We start from the raw sequence: 22,934 nt of genomic DNA, 5'->3' as shown, positions 1-22,934 counted from the left end.
TCAGAATTATCTGTGTGTTGAAGAAAAGAATGTGTGTTCTGCAGCTGTTGGATGAAAAGTTCTGTCAATATCTGTTGGTCCTTTTGGTTTATAGTGCAGATTAAGTCCAGTGTTTCTTTGCTGATTTTGTTTCTAGAAGATCTGTCCAGTGCTGAAAGTGGAGTGTTGAAATCACCAGCTATTATTGTATTGGGGCCCATCTCTCTCTTTAGCTCTAATAATATTTGCTTTATTTATCTGAGTGCTCCAGTGTTGGGTGTATATGTATTTAAAATTGTTACGTCCTCTTGCTGAACTGACCCCTTTATCTTTATATAGTGACCTTCTTTGTTTCTTATTATAGTTCTTGTCTTGAAATCTATTTTGTCTGATGTTAATATAGCTACTTCTGCTCTTTTTTGGTTTCCCTTGGCACGGAATATCTTTTTTCTTCCCTTTATTTTCTGTCTATGTATGTCTTCATAGGTGAAATGTGTTTCTTATAGGCAACAGATCATTGGGTCTTATTTCTTAATCCATTCAGCCATTCTATAAAGACAATAGAATTTGAACATGCAGAGATGAAGAAGAAACTGGGATGCCTTGAGTAAAAGTATGGAGGTAATGAAGTATAAACCAGTTTCATTAAAATAGAAGGTTTATAGAGGAATGTAATATAAATTTGGTAAGTTAAGTTGGAAAAGATTGTAGCGAATTTAAAGGCTGATTTATAATTTAGTCAGCAGACATTAAAGAATTTTTGAAGGTTTTTGAGCAGAAAGCAAAGTTTATTACAGTAATATTAATTTCACTGCAGTGCCTAGGAAAAAACCGAAGGAAGGTAAAGACTACTAATTATTAGTAAGGATATAGAACAGCATTAACATACCACTAGTGGGAATGTAAATTGGTATAACCATTTTGGAAAACAATTTGATATTCACTTTTAAAGTTGAAGATAATGGGCATGACGTTATGGTCTAGAAATTCTATGCCTAGATTAAACCTTGAAGACATGTCCAAAAAAAGTGTTCAAAACTCAGTTGTTTGTAATAGCAAAAGAATAAGAGAAGTGAGTAAGTTGTAGTTATACATAGCAACATGGATGCATATCAAGAGCATAGCATTTAATGAAAAACACAGGTCACCAAATAATAATTTGATGACATTCATATAAATTTTTTTAAATAGCCCTGTCTCTACAAAAAAAAAAATTATCCAGGTGTGTTGGCATGCACCTGTAGTCTCAGCTACTCAGAAGACTGACGTGGGAGGATTGATTGAACCTGTTAAGTCAAGGCTGCAGGGAGCTGTGATCATGCCACTGTCTTTCAACCTGGTCATTGAAGCAAGACCCTGTCTCAAATAAATAAAAATTAAAAATAGAAATGTAATACATTATTCAGGGCTTCATATACGTGTAGTAAAAGACTTTAACAAAGGAAAAGAATGACATAATCTGTAATCATGGATATCCTCAGGAGAGGAGGGAAAAGGGGTATAATTGGAGAGAGGCATATGGTATTGGTAAGGTATTGGTAATGTTCAAATTCTTAATCTGCTTTTTGGTTTATTTTTCTTTTTACCTAATGTGTCATACATAAAATTCTTTTGCATATGTGAAGTTTTTCCTAAGTGAAAAAATTAGAATTTTTCATAGCATTTCATTAAGTGTAAAGGAGAGAAAAGAGGATTCATGCCATTTAAAGAATTATCCACTTCTCTTTCTGTGTATACCTCTTTCCTCTACCCATTGTGCTTCTTTCTCAGAGAAAGAAAACTCTTCCACTTTCCAAGGTTAAAATCCTTTTTAACTGTGTATACATTGATATACTAGGCATTTTTAAAGGTGAAAAGTAAATCAACCCTAAGTCTGTCATTCTTAACATGACATTTAGTTTCTTTTTTTTTTTTTTTTTGGAGACGGAGTCTCACTCTGTCACCTGGCGGGAGTTCTGTAGCACTATTTTGGCTCAGTACAACCTTCACCTCCTGGGTTCAAGCAATGCTTCTGCCTCACCCTCCCAAGTAGCTGGGATTACTGGCGTGCACCACCACACCCAGCTAATTTTTGTATTTTTTTTTTTTTTAACTAGAGACAGGGTTTTGCTATGTTGGCCAGGCTGGTCTCGAACTCCTGACCTCAAGTGATCTGCCCACCTCAGCCTCACAAATTACTGAGATTATAGGCATGAGCCACCATGCCCAGCCTAGTTTCATTTGTTAATAGTGTTTTTCTAGGAAAATGCCTAGATGCATAGGTATTTTAAAATAATTATAACAATAATGAATCTAGTTTTCTAACCCCTTTTGTAAACCAGGTGTTATATCCTGCCAAATCAACATGCTGTAAGTTGCTTAGTACTTGCCCTATTATTGAACATTGTTTAGAATTGATGGCTTGATATTCACTGATCATACATTTAATTTTTTGGTGAATTGTTTCCTTGGAGTAGATTGTTTTAGATAGTAATTGAATCAAAGGATATAAGCCTCTGTGTTGCTCTTGGTGCATTCAACATACTGTCTTCTAGCAGCAGGATGTGAGCTTACTAATTTCTCCACAACGGCACCAGCACTAGGTAGATCAGTCATCCCTGATCCCATCCCCTCTTGTGGCCTTCGGGGCTCTGTTTTATTAATTATCTTTGTGGCATATTCCATCCTGTTGTTTGATGCATACCTTACTCTCACTGTGTTCAAACCCGGGCTCATCATCTTCCTCTCCACACCGAGCATTTGGCTTGACTTCTGTCATTTCAGTTTTTGGTTTCCTCATTTTACCTAGGTATCCAGATTCTACAGTGTGTGTTTGTTGTTGTTGTTGTTGTTGTTGTTTTCACTTTTCTGTTTTTCAAGATTTTTAGAGTTTTAAATCTTTGAAATGTTTTTCAGATCTGTCTTTGTTTCCATTCTTACCAACATTCTCTAATTTAGCCTCTCATTATCTCTTACTGGCATTATTTCAGTAATCTAACCAATCTTCATGCTTCTTGCCTTTAATGCCAGATAATGTGTTACACCCTGCTAACAAATGCCTTTTTATAAATCATTACTTCCATCATGCCATGCTGTGCCCTTAAACTTCAGTGTCTGTTGAATTAAGTACAGTGTCCTTGACCTGACACCTAAAGTCCTTAGGCTATGCTTTTCTTTTCTTTTTTTTTTTTTTTTTTTTGAGACGGAGTCTCGCTGTGTCGCCCAGGCTGGAGTGCAGTGGCCGGATCTCAGCTCACTGCAAGCTCTGCCTCCCGGGTTTTTACGCCATTCTCCTGCCTCAGCCTCCCGAGTAGCCAGGACTACAGGCGCCCGCCACCTCGCCCGGCTAGTTTTTTTTTTGTATTTTTTAGTAGAGACGGGGTTTCACCGTGTTAGCCAGGATGGTCTCAAACTCCTGACCTCGTGATCCGCCCGTCTCGGCCTCCCAAAGTGCTGGGATTACAGGCTTGAGCCACTGCGCCCGGCCGCTATGCTTTTCAAACTGAGTTTCCCAACCCATTCAGTAGGTCCTAAAATCAGTTTAGTAGGTTGCTACCAAAAAATGGGAAAGGAGAAAATGTCAGAGTATGTGACACCTATTTATATTTTGTGAAAGTTGTTTCTATGTGTGCATGTGTCTGTGTGTCTATGTAAAACATTCCTATCATAGGGCACTGTCAAATAAGTTTGAAAACCTTCTTATACAGGATATCCTTAATTATCTTTAGCTGTTTGTACTCTTCCAATTTTTCTTCTAGCTGGAGCAGACCACTCCTGTCACAGAATGCTGGGTGCGTCCCAGCTTTATTCAAGGTTCATTTCATTCATTTCACATGCCATCTCCTCCCAGAAGCTCTCTCTCACTGCCTCAGCCGAACCCCAAACCCGAGACACAGAAAACCTGGATATAATTTTCCTTTTTCTATACCCCATAGCATTTTGTTTTTCTTATGGCACATTTCACATCACACATTTTCCCTGTCATTTTTAATAGATTACAGATCCCTTGTAGGCATAGGCTTTATCTTGTACATCTTTTCATCCTCATTTTAGTATAATATTTTTTACTTAGAAGATACTTTTTAAAAGGTTTTTATTGAAATGTAGGACTTCATTAAAAATGAGTATACATTAAAACAATACGACTTTGCTTTAAAAAGTAGTATCTCTTGTAGAAATTTTGGGAACTACCGACAAGTAAAATGAAGAAATGATAATGGCAAAAATAAATATTTGAGGGTTTGCTATGTATATGCCAGGCACTGTGTTAAGTACTTAAAATGTATGATCTCATTTGATTATTAACAACTAACTATGAAGTTGGTAGATATCATTATCATCCCCAATTTTCAGTTGTAGTGGGAGAAAAATGACCCTAATCTCATTCACCTAGAGAAAACAGCTAGGGTACTGATATTTTGGTGTGGTCTTACTTTTCTATGGATATATACTTTTTCCCTCATCAATGCAGAAACTGTTAGATGGACCACTTTTTCAGTTAAACGCAAATGGTGAGCATTTCAGGACATTGATTTTTTTTTTTTTAATTTTTTTTTTTTGAGATGGAGTCTCACTCTGTCACCCAGGGTGGAGTGCAGTGGCGAAATCTCAGCGCACTGCAACTTTTGCCCTTCAGGTTCAAGCCATCCCTGTGCCTCAGCCTCTCGAGTAGCTGGGATTACAGGCATGTGCCACCACTCCCAGCTAGTTTCTGTATTTTTAGTAGAGGGTCACCATGTTGGCCACGCTGGTCTCGAACTCCCGACCTCAGGTGATCTGCTCACCTCTGCCTCCCAAAGTGCTGAGATTACAGGCGTGAGCCACTGTGCCTGGGACATTAATTCTTATACATGGAATAATTCAGTTTATAGATAAATTGCCTCCAATTACTTATACTAAGAAAAAAAATTTTTTTAATGTACCAGTTTGGCCTGGTGCGGTGGGTCACGCCTGTAATCCCAGCACTTTGGGAGGCCGAGGCAGGTGGATCGCCTGAGATCAGGAGTTCAAGACCAGCCTGGCCAACATGGTGAAACCCTGTCTCTACTAAAAATACAAAAATTAGCCAGGAGTGGTGGCAGGCACCTGTAATCCCAGCTACTTGGGAGACTGAGGCAGGAGAATTGCTTGAACCTGGGAGGCGAGGTTGCAGTGAGCTGAGATCACACCACTGTACTCTACCCTGGGAGATAAGATCGAGAACTTTGTCTCAAGAAGAAGGAAAAAAAAAAGTACTAGTTTGATAAAACCTGGCTTTGCTTACTAGCGAGATTGTACTTTTTTTCATGTTTGTTGGTCATATGTCTATCATATTGGTGGCATTTTCTGTTTTTCCTTTACCTTTTTATTTTGTTACAGTGTTTTATTTTTTTCTGAGATCTTTCATCAAATCACATCTATGAATCTTTTCCATTTTTCCTCTTTTTTTATGTCAATTTCAGAAGGGCTTCTTATTCAAAGATAATCATATTCATCAAGATTTCTAAAAATACATAATGGTTTATTTTTATTCAAAAGTAAAACAGTATTATTCCATGATTATTTACTCAGTATAAAATAATTTTGATAAAAGGAAATTTTTAAAAATAAAGTAAAATCATAATCCCATGTTCACACAGTTATAATTTAAAGTTTTGGTGTATGTTCTTCCAGAATTTTTTCTTTGCACACACTACAATTTTGGAATCATGCAGATATTATTTTATAGCTCTATATCAGCATTTTTAGTGACTTAGTTTTCAGTTTTTGAATTTACTATATATTTAACCTATATTCTATTATTTGACATTTAAATTGATGTCCAGTTTTGTGTTGTGATAAATCTACAATGAACACTTTTCATAGATACTTCGCTACCTCATTTATCTTTTGGAGATAAATTCCTAAAAGTGAGATTCTGGAACTTAATAGTAGTATATTTCTAATTTTGACCTACTCACCTCATTACTTAAACTAGAAACTTAGATTGTAGTGTCCATCTTCTTCCTCACCTGCCACATTCTTTCAACCTTTCATCAAATGCTACCTCCAAATTATTTCTCAAATATACTTCTCTGTATTTATACTGCTTTCACCCTAATCCAAAGTATAATCTTATTTGACCTGGGGTTATAGTAGCTATTAAAGGATCTTTCTACCTGTCTTACCTCACTCCATTTCATTTCCACACAGCATGAAAAGGGATCCTTTACAAACATAAGTCTCACACAATCAAATCTAACCTAGCAGTCCTTCACTGCTTTCTGTTTTATTCAGAATAATGTGCAGACTGTTCTTATGGCTTACAAGGTCCTCCAGGATCAGGTCTCTACTGGCTTTTCCAAAGTCATCTTGGACCATCTTCCCCCTCACTATCTTACCATACTGGCTTATTTTTTTCTTCAAATTCTCCAGGCCCTTCCTTCCTGCAAGGCCTTTAAACATACTGTTCTTTCTACCTGGAAAGCTCTCACTTCCCCTTTTTACTTAGCCAATTCCTACCCATCACACAAGGTTCAATTTAAGTGTCACCACTTTAAAGAGCTTTACTAATCTAGAAAAGAAGCACAGAATCTTTTCGGTTCGGTTCACCATGGTGTACCCAGCTCCTAGAAGTTAGATGCTCAGTGAGTATTTGTAGAGTACTACGTTGATGTTGCCACATTACTCCTTAGATAAACAGAACCATTTATATTCTCATCAAAAATATGACTTTGGGGTGATTTTTTTTTACACTAAATTTGTTTATTTTGGTATATGGTGCAAGATGACAGCGATTTAACCTGATTTTTCCCAGTTAGCCATTTGTCCTATAACCTACCATTATTCTGTAATTCAGCATTTTCTCACTTTTTAAAAGTATCATCCTTACAATAAATTCTTATATCTCAAGTCTCTTTCTGGACTTTGTTTTCTGGTACATTGTTCTGTCAACCTAGGTGCCATGATTTTATTTATTTTGCCTTATATAATTGATAGGCAAATCTTTCTTCATCAGATTAACTTTTTGTTTTGCTTCCATCCTGAATTCTCCCAGATGAAGTCTTTACTATCTTTATAAGTTCCAAAGAACAACATCCTATTGGAATTTCTATTCAAATGTTAATTGAACTTACAAAGTAACCTGTAGCCTTCCTATTTACAAACCATACTTTGTGTCATTTTCAAGATTTTATAATTTTCTTAGTGTTGGTCCTAATCACTTCTTAGTGTTATTCTTCTGGTTAGGTTTTCTTGCTGTTGTGAGGAAATTATTTTTCTAGTTATGTCTTCTACCTGTTAATTGCTAATACAGAGAAAAGCTATTTATTTTAGTTTTTATATTTTTTATTTATTTTGTATTTTTAGTCATTTTTTTGAATTTTTGAATTTTTAAGATAGACTAATAACAACAACTTGTCACAGAGCACTTTTTAATATGTTTGTTCCAGGATGGAAATATCCTTTGAAAGCCCTGATATTGTTTGTCAGTATGTTTGGGTTAATTATAAATACTTCCTTGCTTGCATTGTATGTATTAAGATTATATAATTGAGTGAAAATGGAAATGTAGTCAACAGCATAAGATGGCCTCAGAAAATTAAGGTCAGAATTTTTCCTCTTAAACTTTTCACAAAGGATATTATAAACCAGGATTAGCAGAATAATCAAAGTCCTAAAATGTTGTTTCTCTCTTTTCAGGAAGTGGTTCTGAAAGATGGAAGAATTGAAAGACTAAAGTTAGAGCTAGAAAGGAAAGATGCTGAAATCCAGAAGCTGAAAAATGTAATCACTCAGTGGGAGGTTTGTGTCCATTTACTGTTGCTAAAAAAAATAATTCTATACATTTTCACATTTTGTTTTTCTTATATGTAAATATGTTTAATATGCAATTCATGGGAATAGTCATTCTATTTTTTATGTTCTTAAACTCTTTGATTAATGGTTTAAAATCTGAATGATTGATTATTTATTTATTTATTGTTGTTGTTGTTGTTGTTTTTTGAGTCTCATTCTGTTGCCCAGGCTGGAGTGCAATGGCATGATCTCAGCTCAGTACAACCTCTGCCTTGGTTCAAGCGATTCTCCTGCCTCAGGCTCCTGAGTAGCTAGGATTATAGGCATGAGCCGCCATACCTGGCTAATTTTTGTGTTTTTAGTAGAGACAGGGTTTCACCGTGTTGGCCAGTCTATCCACGAACTCCTGGCCTCAAGAGATCCGCCCACTCCAGCTTCCTAAAGTGCTGGGATTACAGGCATGAGCCACCATGCCTGGTCGTATTTTGTTTTTTAAAAATCAACTTTATTGTGGTATAGTTTACACATAGTATAAAATGTATTTTTGTTGTTGTAAAATACATATAACCATTTAAACTGTATAATTCAGTGGGGCATTAAGTATCTTTACACAGCATTGTTAATCATCACCACTGTCTATTTCCAGAACTTTTTCATCATCCCAGGCAGAAACTCTTACCCACAGAGAACTCCCCATTCTCATTTTCCACACCCCGGTAACCTCTAATTTCTATGAATTTGCCCATTCTAGGTACCTCATGTAAGTGGAATCATACAGTGTTTATCCTCTTATGTGTGGCATATTCACTTAGCATAATGTGTGTGTTTGTTTGTTTGTTTTGTGAGACAGTCTTGCTCTGCTGCCCAGGCTGGAGTGCAGTGGCACAATCTTGGCTCACCACAACCTCCGCCTCCCAGGTTCAAGCAATTCTCCTGCCTCAGCCTCCTGAGTAGCTGGGACTACAGACATGCACCACCATGCCTGGCTAATTTTTGCATTTTCAGTAGAGACGGGGTTTCACTATGTTGACCAGGCTGGTCTCAAACTCCTGACCTCGTGATCCGCTCGCCTCGGCCTCTCAAGGTGTTGGGATTACAGGTGTGAGCCACCATACCTGGCCTAGCATAATGTTTTTAAGGTTCATCCACGTTGTAGCATGTGTCAGAATTTCATCCCTTATTATAGCTGAATAATTTTTCATTGTGTGTATATATTTTGTTTACTGGTGCATAAGTATCTGAGTCCTTGCTTTCAGTTCTTTTGGGTATGTACACACCTAAGAGTGGAATTGCTGGACTATATAATTCCACATTTAACTTTTCGAGGAACTGCCAAACTTTTCCATGGCACCCGCGTCATTTTACCTTCCCACCAGGAGTGAACGAGGGTTCCAGTTTCTCCACATCCTTTCCAGCACTTGTGATGTATACAATGTATTTTTAACTACAAATCTTACCTCTCTCCTTAGGTTTTTTTTAAAAAAACAATTTTTTTAAATCTGTTATTCATATCAAGTATCATTCTTTTTTGACTAATATGAATTCACTCAACAATTATTTATTGAGTGCCTATAATGTGCCAGATACTTTTTGCACCCTGTGTATGTGGTAGTGAAAAAAAATAAATCAAGTTCCAGCCCTGATGGTTCTTACATTTACCTCCTCCTTCTACTCATGCCTTTAAGAATCATCCCTACTAAAACTTTTTTTGACTGCACCCACTCATTTACCTTAGCTTTTCATTTACATTTCTCTTCGTTTTTGTTGTACTAGGCACAGGGAATACAAAGATGAGTTAACAAGAAGCTTATAGATTAATGGGGGAAGATAAACATGTAAATAGTTGCAGTACAGTGTAGGATATGACAGAGTGCTCCAGAAGAACAGACAGAGGAGTGAATGAGTTGCTGCTATCAAAAATTGGTAAGGATCTCATAGAAAAGATGATTTTTCCAGGTAGAGAGAATTGTGTGTACAAAAGTATGGGAATATGATGGAAAGTACATTGTGGCTGACATTCAGAGAAATGGGAAACTAGAAGTTGAGATTGCAGGTATGAGTTGGGGTCAGAATTCGAAGGCATTTGGATTTTAGAGAGGTTATTAGGCCGAGCACGGTGGCTCACACCTGTAATTCCAGCACTTTGGGAGGCCGGGGCGGGCAGATCACGAGGTCAGGAGATCGAGACCATCCTGGTTAACACGGTGAAACCTCGTCTCTACTAAAAATGCAAAACATTAGCCGGACGTGGTGGCGCGCACCTGTAGTCCCAGCTACTTGGAAGGCTGAGGCAGAAGAATTGCTTGAACCTGGAAGGCGGAGGTTGCAGTGAGCTAAGATAACGCCATGCACTGCAGCCTGCGTGACAGAGCAAGACTCCATCTCAATAAAATAAAATAAAATAAAATAAAATAAAATAGCATTAAAGATCTTTAGAAGGGAAGTGACATGATGATTATTAGGTACCTGGCACGTTACAGGCATTGAATAAGTAATTTTTATGTGAGTTAATATTAGTCAAAAAAGAATACTTGAGATGAATAATAGATTTAAAAATCGATTTTTTAAAAAGCCTAAGGGAGGAGTTAAGATTTGTGGTTTAAAATAAAATGTATACATAACAAGTGCTGGCAAGGATGTCAAGAAATTGGAACCTGTTCACTGCTGGTGGGAATGTAAAATGACGCAGCTGCTGTGGGATGGTATTGGGAAGATACTTGGGATGATAATGCATGTTGCTGAGGCTTGGAGTGAAGACAGCCTGCTAAAACAATGGATAAGTATAGAGTGTAAGAGGAGGAGCACATCTTTAACTGGTTTGGGGAATGGGAACTAATAGATTTCATTTTGGACATGTTGCGTTTTAAATGGCTACTTTTTTTAGACACAGCGCAGCAACAATACATGTGTATTTAATTTTATCATCTTTGTATGCTTTCTGTCATGAAATTAAATATACTAGCAAAAATGTTATGTATTTCATATGTGCTCTTTCTTATAAGCTGCATGTTAGTGGTATTTTATACATTTATATTTTTATATATGCAGTTTTTAAGCAGTGCAAACAATTGTCACAGGTAATCATGCTGATTTGCAATTTTTGCTTTGTGAGATATTTTAGACCCTAAACCTTGAGTAAGAGGTACCTCCATGAAGACTGATCTGGACCTTGAACAAAGGCTTGAGCCAGAGATAGTTTGGTGAAATACTAACATAGGTTGAAGCCCTGAGGCTGGGAATTTCGTAGTGAGTGTAGTTTCATATTCACAATGACTATTTCTATATTCATAGCGAATATAGTTGTAGTTGAGTATATGTGTTTTCCCCCGTTATATTTTTATGTTTCCATTTGACTGGCCTCCCTTGTTCATTTCTGAGCTTCTCAACAGTCCTCCTACCTTTATATTCAGTACAGCGCTTACTTTGTTTTATTGTATTGACTGTAGTATTATTCAGTAAACATTATTTACTTATCAGCGATTTAATGGACAGAGTAATATTTAGTAAAAGCCATCTTTATTGGACTTAAAACACTTTTTAATTTGTTTTTTAACAAAGATTTGAATCTGGTAACTACTATACATATCTATGTATATGTTGAGAGGAAAAAATGATTTTTCTTATATTAATGTTTTCTTTAGGTTTTTGTTTTTCTATATATGTTAAATGCATTGTTTTCTCTAATGTATTAATGTATTAAATCTTTATAAATGATTCAGGCCTGGGCGCAGTGGCCTCATGCCTGTAATCCCAGCACTTTGGGAGACCAAGGTGGGTGGATCACTTGAGGCCAGGAGTTCAAGACCAGCCTGGCCTACATGGTGAAACCCCATCTCTACTAAAAATACAAAAATCAGCCAGACATGGTGGTGCATACCTGTAGTACCAGCTGCTAGGGAGGCTGAGGCAGGAAAATCACTTGAACCCAGGAGGCAAAGGTTGCAGTGAGCCGAGATAGCGCTATTGCACTCCATCGTGGGCGGCAAAGCAAGACTCCATCTCAAAAAAAAAAAAAAAAAAGTAAATAAGTGATACAGAGAGTGTTATAAGATGTGTTGAATAAGGGTAGCATGGGGTAAAATTGCCTAAAATATGGATGCGAATGTGGGAACACAATCCTTCTTGTTCATAAATGTATACTTGTATCATCATGTAATGTGAGAAGAAGCCATCTGGAAAAAGAAATTGAAAAAGAGTTGAAAGATATTTGGATAAAGTACTAATTCATGTCAACCAAAAATTGTAACAGTGATTATTTAGTCAGTGAAGTAACAAATGATTAGTGAATCCTCAACTGAGAAGGTATAGAACTGCCCTATAAAATTCAGTATCCACTACAAGTCTATTGCATGTTAAATTTAAAGTTTAAAAATTAATTTTTCTCAGTCACACCAGCCACATTGCTAGTGTTCTTTCAGTAGTCGCGTATTGGACAGCGGCAAATACAGAGCAGATGTAGAAAGTCCTAGTGTATTGCCGGACAGTACTGCTTTAGAACTGTGGCTCATTTTCCTTTTGGTTTTCATTTAAATTATTTTGAATTGTATAAGGGTTTTATCTGAGGAAGAAAAGAAGATTCTTTAGGAAAATTGAGTTTTCTCCACTTTTATCCTTCTCTTCTTTAATTTTCAATCACATATAATATTGATATATATTATTGTGCCAGGGATTTAATTGTGCCAGGGATTTAATTTAAGTTGTAGATAGTTCCGAATACATTTTCCTCCATCCTGTTTGTTTCAAAAATAATTATATCTTTGAGCAAGCCTAGAATTCAGAGCTCTGTAAGTTGACAGTAAGTAATTATTATATCACTTACTTAAAAAAAAAAACTAAATCTTTTTTCTTTGACTATTAGGCAAAGTATAAGGAAGTAAAGGCAAGAAATGCACAATTATTGAAAATGCTTCAGGAAGGTGAAAGTAAGTGGATTTTATGTTTTTGTAATTAAAAGTTTATCTTAAATAATATCTGAAGGTACTTTTTCAAATGTGTGATTTACCAACTGAACAAAAGTGTTTGGTAGCACAATAGGGTTACTATAGTTAATAATTTGTATATTTCAAAATGCCTAGAAGATTTGAAGTGCCCCCAACACAAAGAAATGATAAATGTTTGAATTACTGGATATCTTAAATACCTATTTGATCAGTACACTTTGTATACCTGTATCAAAATATCACATGCACCCCATAAATATATATGATTATTATGTGCCAATAAAAAAAATTGAAAAAGGGACTCAACAAAGTAGAAAGGCTTCACAGAATGATACAAGATAGAGAGTTGGCCAGGAATGGTGGCTCATCTGTAATCCTAGCACTTTGGGAGGCCAAGGTGGGCAGATCACTTGAGGCCAAGAGTTTGAGACCAGACTGGCCAACATGGTGAACCCCCATCTCTACTAAAAATACAAAAAGTAGCCAGACGTGGTGGTGCACATCTATAATCCCAGCTACTTGGGAAACTGAGGCACGAGAATTGTGAACCCGGGAGGCAGAGGTTGCAGTGAGTCGAGATTGCACTGCTGTACTTGCAGCCTGGGGAGCAGAGCGAGACTGTCTAAAAAGAAAAAAAAAAAAAGAAGCTGGATAGCTGCTCATAAAGTTATTATTAGATCACTCTTACAGCACCTTACTTTTATACCAGTTTATAACTATTCGGGTAAAAGAAACTCTTAAAATTCAATTCTTATAGCTTACTGAACTATATTTAGAGGGAAAACAAGCCTAACATTTGCTTAGGATTCTGCTTTTCAGCTCTTGAAGGAGGCAGCCTGTCATCACTTTAGGTTTTCTTTTTTGTTTTCTTCTTTCCTTCTCCCCTCGCCACTGCTCTTCATACTTTTGCTGCTACTCTGTAAACTTTTGACAAGAGGTTACCGGCAGGAAGCCAAGGAAATCAATCCAAAAAATGATTACAGATTATAAGACTAGTGAAGCTGATATACAAAAGCCCACCAAATCAGTTGCATTTCTCACTATGCATATACCTAGTGACATTTATTCTGAAAGTTTTATGAAAATTTTCCATTCATAATAAAAAAGGAAATATGTGTTAATTTTTAAATATGAGACTTAGGCAAAGGAAATTATAAACCATAAAAGAAACAGAGATTAAGACATAAAGGAGAAAATCTTTCTCTGAATAGACAAAATGAAATGTAATCAACAATTTTCCTATTAATAAATGCTAATGAAACTCCAAAGATAGCTCCTGTGAATATTGTGTAGCTCTTAAGAAATTGTGAAATTCACCTTGAAAAATGAAAAAATACCAAAAATTGTTTTCAGCTGTGAAGGTACAGTCAGCCCTCCATATCCGTGGGTTCCCTATCTGTGGATCAGTCAGTTGTGGATCAAAAATATATTTTTTGAAATTGTACATGTGCAGACTTTTTTCTTGACATTACTCCCTAAACAATACAGTGTAACAGCTATTTACATAGCATTTATGCCATATTAGGTATTATAGGTAATCTAGAGATGATTTGTTTTATTTTTATTTATTTATTGTTTTGAGATGGAGTCTCGCTCTGTCGCCCAGACTGGAGCACAGTGGCGCGATCTCAGCTCACTGCAAGCTCCGCTTCCCGGGTTCACGCCCTTCTCCTGCCTCAGCCTCCAGAGTAGCTGGGACTACAGGAGCCCACCACCACACCCGGCTAATTTTTTTGTATTTTTAGTAGAGATGGGGTTTCACCATGTTGGCCAGGATGGTCTTGATCTCCTGAACTCGTGATCCACCTGCCTTGGCCTTCCAAAGTGCTGGGATTACAGGCGTGAGCCACCGCACCCGGCCGGTAATCTGGAGATGATTCAAAGGATATGGGAGGCTATTCATAGGTTTTATGCAGATATATACCATTTTATATCAGGGACTTGAGCATCTTTAGATTTTGGTATCCTTGGGAGGTCTTGAAAGCAATTGTTTACCAAGGGATGACTATACTTGGAATAGAACTGTCCAAACAAAATTTAAACTGTATTACAAAATAGTTGTCAAACAATGAGTAAAAATCAGAAATCATGTCCAGTTGAACAGAACATGAATACTCTTGAAGGAGATTCAACCTTATGTTTTTTATAACTTAATTATTATACAAATAGAAGTTAAAGAATTATAGGGGGAGGCCAGGCGCAGTGGCTTATGCCTGTAATCTCAGCACTTTAGGAGGCAGAGGTGTTCCTCATCTGAGGTTAGGAGTTTGAAACTACCCTGGCCAACATGGTGAAACCCTGTTTCTACTAAAAATACAAAAATTAGCCAGGTGTGGTGGTGCGTGCCTATAATCCCAGCTACTTGGGAGGCTGAGGCACAAGAATCACTTGAACACAGGAGGCAGAGGTTGCAGTAAGCCAAGATCATGCCACTGCACTCCATCCTGGCTGACAGAGTGAGACTTTGTCTCAAAAAAAAAAATTATGGGGAAAGACATTATTTGGACATTTAAATGTCTACATCCTGAGATTAATTTAGACCTGTGCATGTTATTGATCTCCATGTGGGTCTTTTAAAGAACAAAATTATGAAAATAAAAAAGTAAGTTATTTAGAAGATGTATTTCTAAGTGCAGAAATGAAGAGTATCATTGTGTATTGGATGTATAAATTCTAAATATGTAAAAATAAAATAATATTTCCTCATAAAATACTGTGGAAATTGAGAAAGTTAACTGATAAAAACTTGCTCTCAAAAATAGATTAAGAATCTCTATCAGTAACAACAGTGTCCATAGTATAAGTAATCCAGGTAGAATTTTATATAGGATCACTACATGAAAATACTTGTAACACTTATAATGTAAATATGGTCATTCTGTAATAATGCAGCATGTGTTCCTAAAAATCACTAGTCTCTGCAAAATCACACGAGATAGCCAGGCATGGTGGCTCACACCTGTAATCCCAGCTTTGGGAGGTTGAGACAGGTGGATCGCTTGAGCCCAAGAGTTTGAGACCAGCCTGGGCAACATGGCAAAACTTTGTCTCAAAAAAAAAAAAAAGAAAAAAAATAAGCCTGGCATGGTGGTGCATGCCTGTGGTCCCAGCTACTTAGGAGGCTAAGGTGGGAGGATTGCATGAGCCCAGGAGGCTGAGACTGCTGTAATCATGCCGCTGCACTCCAGCCTGGGCAACAGAGTGAGACCCTGTTGATAAGGTTTGGCTCTGTGTCTCCACCCAAATCTCGCCTTGAATTGTAATAATCCTCGCATGTCAAGAGTGGGACGAGATGGAGATAATTGAATCATGGGGGTGCTTTCCCCCATGCTATTCTCATGATAGTGAGTTCTCACAAGATCTGATGGTGTTATAAGAGGCTTCTGCCTTCGCTCAGCACTTATTCTCTCTCCTGCCACCCTGTGAAGCGGTGCCTTCTTCTATGGTTATAAGTTTCCTGAGGCCTCCCCAGCCATGTGGAACTATTAGTCAATTAAACCTTTTCTTTATAAATTACCCATTCTCAGGCAGTTGTTTATAGTAGTGTGAGAATGAACTAATACACCCGTCTCAAAAAAACAAAAAAACCCACAATACTTATGAGAAAAAGGGAGGTTAGAAGCACAACACTTAAAAACGTTGTCAGTGACACATGAAAAAAACATGGGAAACTAAAAACAGTAACACAGTTTTACACATGCTAAAATGGTTAAATACATAAATATTAACATAAATACAGCACTTTACCTTGAAGAAAACCTAAAGTTTGCTTGTGGGGAAATAGGTCTCAGAAGGGTTACAGCTTGTGTGTTACTGCTACATGGTGGAAGGATGGAAAGTTGTCAGGCCAGATGGGTGTGATTCCTAACACACAGTGAACCAAGGTAGCTGGTAGATATTCAAGGAGTACATGTGGGTGTGGTTTTCTCTGTTCATAAAATTGTACTTAAGTGGATTGAAAATTTGTGATATGTTCAGGTTGTTACCTAATACATCAACCTCATTGAAACAAATTTGTGTTTTCAAAACAAGCATTATAGGATGACTGACTGTAATTGAAATGTTACATAACTATTTAAAATCACTAGTTTTCAGCAAGTGTTTATAATCCTGGGGATGGAGGAGTAGAAAGCATAATTTGTAAAAGTTCCCAAGTTGATTCTTGAGAGACTGAATTGATTCTTGATAGGTTGTTTCATCTTATCATATTAAACTATGAAAATAAATTTGAACTACAATCTTACATTGGCAGAGCTGTGGTGATATCAGTACTCATATATTTGAACATTTCCTCCTTTGCTAATTTTACTACAATTTTACCTCTCTAGTCTCTCATAGTTTGTTTTCAAAGTGAGGAGTTAGTTTTTCATATGTTAGCCATTACCATGAGTTAAGGAAGTTCTCAGCCATGTGAAACTTTCTGAAGCTTAGGAAACACAGGGCCAAACTATAGCTCTCTTGCTTCCACCAAGAGAGAAAAGCCCCTAAAAAATAATGAATAGTTCTAAGAGACCACACATGTCATATGATCATTTGTGATCATATGAGCTACATTTAGTTGACATTGCTTTATTGGTATGAAAAGTCAGAGAATAATAATTTTGTTGGCATTATAGTATGCTCACCCCAACAATCCAACAAAAAAGCACTCTATGTTGTTTTTATTTATTTTGAGACAAGTCTCACTCTGTCACGCAGGCTGGAGTGCAGTGGCACGATCTTGGCTTACTGCAACCTCCGCCTCATGGGTTCAAGTGATTCTCCTGCCTCAGCCTCCTGAGTAGCTGGGATTACGGGAATGCACCACCATGCCCGGCTAATTTTTGTATTTTTACTAGAGACAGGATTTCACCATGTTTGCCAGGCTGATTTCGAACCCCTGACCTCAGGTGATCCGCCTACCTCAGCCTCCCAAAGTGCTAGGATTACAGGCGTGAGCTACCGTAATTGTTTTTAAAATCTTGCTTTAAGATTAGTCAAGGTATTTAAAATTTTTTCCATGTGTGAATTTTTTTTTCTTGTATCCTTGTCCTATTTAGAGTAGATGTAAAAATTAATCTTGCACCATATTTGTGCAGTTAAAAAAATATATTTTTTTTTTATTGACAGAGTCTCACTCTGTCGCCCAGGCTGGAGTGCAGTGGCACCATCTCAGCTCACAGCAACCACCACATCCCCAGTTCAAGGGATCCTTATGCCTCAGCCTCCCAGGTAGCTGGGATTACAGTCATGTGCCACCACACCTGGCTAATTTTTGTATAATATTTTTTAGTAGAGACAGGGTTTCGCCATGTTGGCCAGGTTGGTCTCCAACTCCTGGCAAGTGATCTGCCCACCTCGGCCTCCCAAAGTGCTGGGATTATAGGTGTGAGCCACCATGCCCAGCAATAAATATTTTAACACCACAGAAAATGTAAAATTTCTAAGAAAAAAATGCTGTGGTGATAATGATCAGAATTTACTGGTGAAAATGTAAAACAAACAAACAAAAAAGAATTTACCAGTGAAAAGTAAGAGCTATGCAAGGTCAAGAAGTACATTCTTTAAGTATGACAAGAAATCATTGTTCTAATTGCACTACTATGTCTTAGTTCCCTGAAGTATTGTTAAAGTATTTGAGTGACTGGGAAATCTATACTGCTGTTTTTCCTTTTTTGTCAGTGAAAGATAAGGCAGAAATACTTCTTCAAGTTGATGAATCACAAAGTATCAAGAATGAGCTCACTATTCAGGTAAGGAACTGTGGAGCATACATGACTGGTTTTCTTAAGCTGTCTTTAGTCTTGAGTTATTAAACTTGACTAAACAAATACAGCCCATCAGCACTGTAAGGAAGTGTAAATTGTACTTTATTATTATGTAATAGCACATGAATGAAGATTCTGTTTACAACACTAAAGGAGGTAGGTATGTCCTTCCCACTGAAGAATGGGGGATGATGAGGTTGTATTTTAATGAACCATGAATTTAGAGACAGAAAGGACAGATAGAACTTACCCTGTATCTGGGCTTGATTTTTCTCCCCTTCACATCGTTATTGTCTTCTTCTCTCAGGACACTTTGCCCCATCTTTAATATAGAGCTGTGTACAATACCAAATGGAAATTATGGGGGGAGTTTCTCCTCTGTTACTCATCCATTTAGTTGTCAAAAACCTATCATTGTGAATATGTTAAGAATTAGAGTATTTGCCAAAAACCCCAAAATGTCTTTTTCTTATTGAATATTTGGTTACAGGTGACTTCACTTCATGCTGCATTAGAACAAGAAAGATCTAAAGTGAAAGTATTACAAGCAGAATTAGCCAAATACCAGGTATGCTTTTATATTTATAAGGGTTTTTATCACAAATAATACATTTGGAGTAGATACTGTGTAGAATAAATGCAGTATTTTGTTCATAGGCCAAAATTTATTCACTAAATATATTGACAATTTTGTCATTGGTCATATAATTTACAATGTAGAAGATGTTAACGTTATTCTGCACATTGGTATATACAGCAATAACTAGCATAATTCAGGAAAATCCTTGGGACTACATAGATGATACAGCATGCATGCCATTGAATCATACTGGGGAAAGGCACAAAAGGACAGTTGTCCTGTTTATAAGGTTGATCACTTGGGAACAGCGATATCTTCCAGATATCTCCATTGTAAATATATATTTTCCCTTTTATAATTAATATGTGAGGTGATACTTTGAGATTGTATGACTGTCCTTTTCACCTAGTGGCATTAGCATCCATTGATATTTGTGTCTTTTTTTTATGATTGCAAAATAGTGATTTTCTAATTCTGTCATTTCTTCTGCATTTACAAGCTAGCATTGAGCAGTTTGTTCCAGGATGAAGCAATTAAAAATACCAGTACTTCTTGTGTGTGTGTGTGTGTGTGTGTGTGTGTGTGTGTGTGTGATATATATTTGTGTGTATATATATGTGTGCTTCTAAATCATAATATAAAATACATTAACTGGAATCATAGCCAAAAAAGCTCAAAAGCCACTGATGGTGTGGAGAACATAGCAGTTGATTAGCCCTGGCTTTAAAATTGAATCAGTACCAGAAGGAGAATTCCCTTTACCTGGGAGACCTTGACAAGGATTCTTGTGTGTTTGCTGTTTTGGATTTTTAAGAAATCTCATCGAGAAGCATGGTAGGAGTTTTATGTATAGTGGGTATCTACTTCAAAAAATATTTTTGCTAAATTTATTTTCATTTTTCTGCTAACAGGAAATAAATCTTGTTTTTGATACTTGTCATTACACATCTCATGTTCCAAAAAACCTATTCATACTGTTTTTCTCTGAATAAAATCTTTGCAAACTTTTTATGTGGTCACGAGTGAATGACAGCATTCTTATGCTCGAGTATTGTTTCATTTTGTTTTATAATGTTGATGTAGAAATAGTTATAGTCAGAAAAAGAATGAAAGAAATAAAGAGAAACTGCCATCATTATCAAATGAGCCTGGGCTCCATATGCCCCTGATACAACCACCTCTCTTTCAGAGATGCACTTCCACAGAAAAAATAGTTCCCGAACTTGGCTGATCATTGGGATCACTTGGAAACTTTGAATTAAAGATTGTTAGCCAATTAAATAGGTGTGGGACAAAGCCTAGATGTCAGAATTCTAAAAATATTACTGCTTAGGTAATTCTGATGATCAACTAAGTTTGGATACCATTGCCATAGTTTATAAAAATGGGAAAAACTGTACATACAACTATGATAAGGTAAATACATCAAACCATTATTTATGGTTAAATTGAAGGGGGTAGAGTAGCTATTGATGATTTTAATTTTATTCTTTGCATGTTTGTACTTTCCATATTCCTACAATGAGCATTTGCTTTTTAAATCAGAATAAAACAGAAAATACTATGTTTATGTTATGTTAAAATATTTATGTAAAACTCTTCTTGTCCTTTATGCTGCCTTTCCTTTTCCTTGGCTCAAGTCAGATACCATAAGTGATGTTTCATATGGAGCAAATTAAATATAAATTTATATATGCAACTGAGCAATATGAAAACCATAACCTAGATTTCAATCCACTAATGAACACAATCAAATTTCTAATGCTAATATGAGCAAAACTCAACAGAACTTGAACTATAAATTGAATTACCCAAAAGGTAATGAACTGAATTACTAAATTTACTGATCATATGGAACAAATTAAGTGTATAATTTATTTTAGTATTGATCAAAAACTTTAATTCTGGAATAGTCAAAATGAGTTCTAAAAAAATAAAATATCGGTGACCTTACTAAGGCACAACTCTTATTCAAATAGAAGTAACTTTTCTAAAACCGACTTTAACCATTTATAAAAAATAACTATATTGAAATAATGTAGCGGTATGTAGACTCAAATTTACAACAAAATCAAAAAAGAAATTGCTTCCTTCTCGTACCCCAAGATGCCTTTGGTCTATATTTTTAAAATGAAGTGGCCCCAAAATGGTATGTCGTAAATAATTTGCCCTATTTTTTTTTTTTTTACAGGGTGGCAGAAAAGGGAAAAGAAACTCTGAATCCGACCAGTGTAGGTGATTAAATTAGCCTTTGAAGTCAACACAAAGTTTAAAACTTTCAGGATTTTGCAAAATTGTATATATTTAATGCCGTGCAACTGCTAAACTATGCAGTTTTTGTTGAAGGAACTAAAAGCAACTAGCTCACTAATGGTCTATAATTTTATTTCTTTTGGCTTAAAGTGAAAAAGAAGAAATAGAGAATTCCAGCAGAATTCAGTGGTTATTGTTTACTATCCATACTTCTTATCACTTTAGTTTTTCATCAGTCAATAAAATTAATTTACTCTTCCACTAATACGTTTGATTTGTTAAGTTTCAGAAACATGAAAGTATTTTTGCTTACAGCATAGCCAGTTAGTTGAGTCCTTTCAGTTTAGTGAATATTTTCTCAGCACTTTCTGCACACTAAACTCTACAGGACATGCAAGAGGAAATATGGCTGATACCCTCAAGTAGCTTATGCTTAGGGGAAATAGAAGGTGGGAGTGGGTAGGCCAGATGCGGTGGCTAACATCTGTAATCCCAGCGCTTTGGGAGGCCTTGGTGGGCAGATCACTTGAGGCCAGGAGTTTTAGGCCAGCCTGGCCAACATGGTGAAACCCCATCTCTACTAAAAATATAAAAATTAACCAGGCATGGTGGTGCACGCCTGTAATCCCAGCTACTCGGGAGGCTGAGGCAGGAGAATTGCTTGAACCTGGGAGGCGGAGGTTATAGTGAGCTGGGCGACACAGAGAGGATCTGTCTCAAAAAAAAAAAAAAAAAAAGGTGGGGGTGGGTAAAACAAGAGCAAAAAATAATTACCATAGATACTAGAGTATGAAATCACATTGTTTGGAGATTGAAAAAACTTGCATGAAATAACTTTTAGAGGGTAGATACTTTTTCTGTAAATTTATTGACAGGCATTCCAGGCAGGCAGAATGAAAAACAGTCTGTGGGCTGGGAATGGTGGCTCATGTCTGTAATCCCAGCACTTTAGGAGGCAGAGGTAGGAGGATCTCTTGAGCCCAGGAGTTCGAGACAAGCCTGGGCAACATGGTAAGACCCTGTCTCTAAAAACAAAATTAGCCAGGCATGGTGGCACATGCCTGTAGCCCCAGCTATGCACAGGAGGCGCAGGTGAGAGCATCACTTGAGTCTGGTAGGTCAAGGCTGCAGTAAGCTGTGATCTTACCACTGAACCCTGGATGACAAAGAAAGAAAAAAGAATTAGGGCCGGTTGCGGTGACTCACACCTGTAATCCCATCACTTTGGGAGGCTGAGGCAGATGGATTGTTTGAGCCCAGGAGTTCGTAACCAGCCTGGGCAACATGGCGAAACCCTGTCTCTATAAAACTAATAATAATAATGTCTGTGAATGCCTTCATCATAAGATAAGGGCTAAGCCAAGGTTGTCTAATCTCCACACTTCCCCATGTCAGTATCGTATAGGTGATCCTACCTCATGCAGTAGAGCAAGAAAAAAAAAGGTATACAGATTGCAAACAAACAAACAAAAAATTTGGCTTGAGAACAATAACATGCCTCACTGGGAATAGAAAGAGTATTGGTAGCCGAGTTTGGTGGCTCATGCCTGTAATCCCAACACTTTAGGAAGCTGAGGTGGAAGGATCACTTGAGCCCAGAAGTTCAAGACCAGTCTGGGCAACATAGTGAGAACCCATTCCTACAAAGAATTTTTAAATAATCAGCCAGGTGTGGTGGCACGTGCCTGTCATCCTAGCTAC

At 36.9% G+C, this 22,934-nt stretch overlaps 1 protein-coding gene across 3 annotated transcripts in view; it reads left to right on the top strand.

Moving 5' to 3' along the window:
- Positions 1-21,498, top strand: part of GKAP1 (G kinase anchoring protein 1) — an 81,379-nt gene extending 59,881 nt beyond the window's left edge. For all 3 annotated transcript variants that reach the window (XM_005582029.5, XM_005582027.5, XM_074017725.1), the window contains 5 exons: positions 7,618-7,719; positions 12,572-12,635; positions 18,315-18,385; positions 18,891-18,968; positions 21,172-21,498. In XM_005582029.5, coding sequence (XP_005582086.1) covers positions 7,618-7,719; positions 12,572-12,635; positions 18,315-18,385; positions 18,891-18,968; positions 21,172-21,219 — 363 coding nt within the window. In that variant the 3' untranslated portion in view covers positions 21,220-21,498. The remainder of the gene's footprint in view (positions 1-7,617; positions 7,720-12,571; positions 12,636-18,314; positions 18,386-18,890; positions 18,969-21,171) is intronic.
- The last annotated feature ends 1,436 nt before the right edge of the window (positions 21,499-22,934 follow it).

Source organism: Macaca fascicularis, chromosome 15 (assembly GCF_037993035.2).
Source record: "Macaca fascicularis isolate 582-1 chromosome 15, T2T-MFA8v1.1".
Lineage (NCBI taxonomy): Eukaryota > Metazoa > Chordata > Mammalia > Primates > Cercopithecidae > Macaca > Macaca fascicularis.
This window is presented reverse-complemented; position numbering and strand designations above follow the sequence as displayed.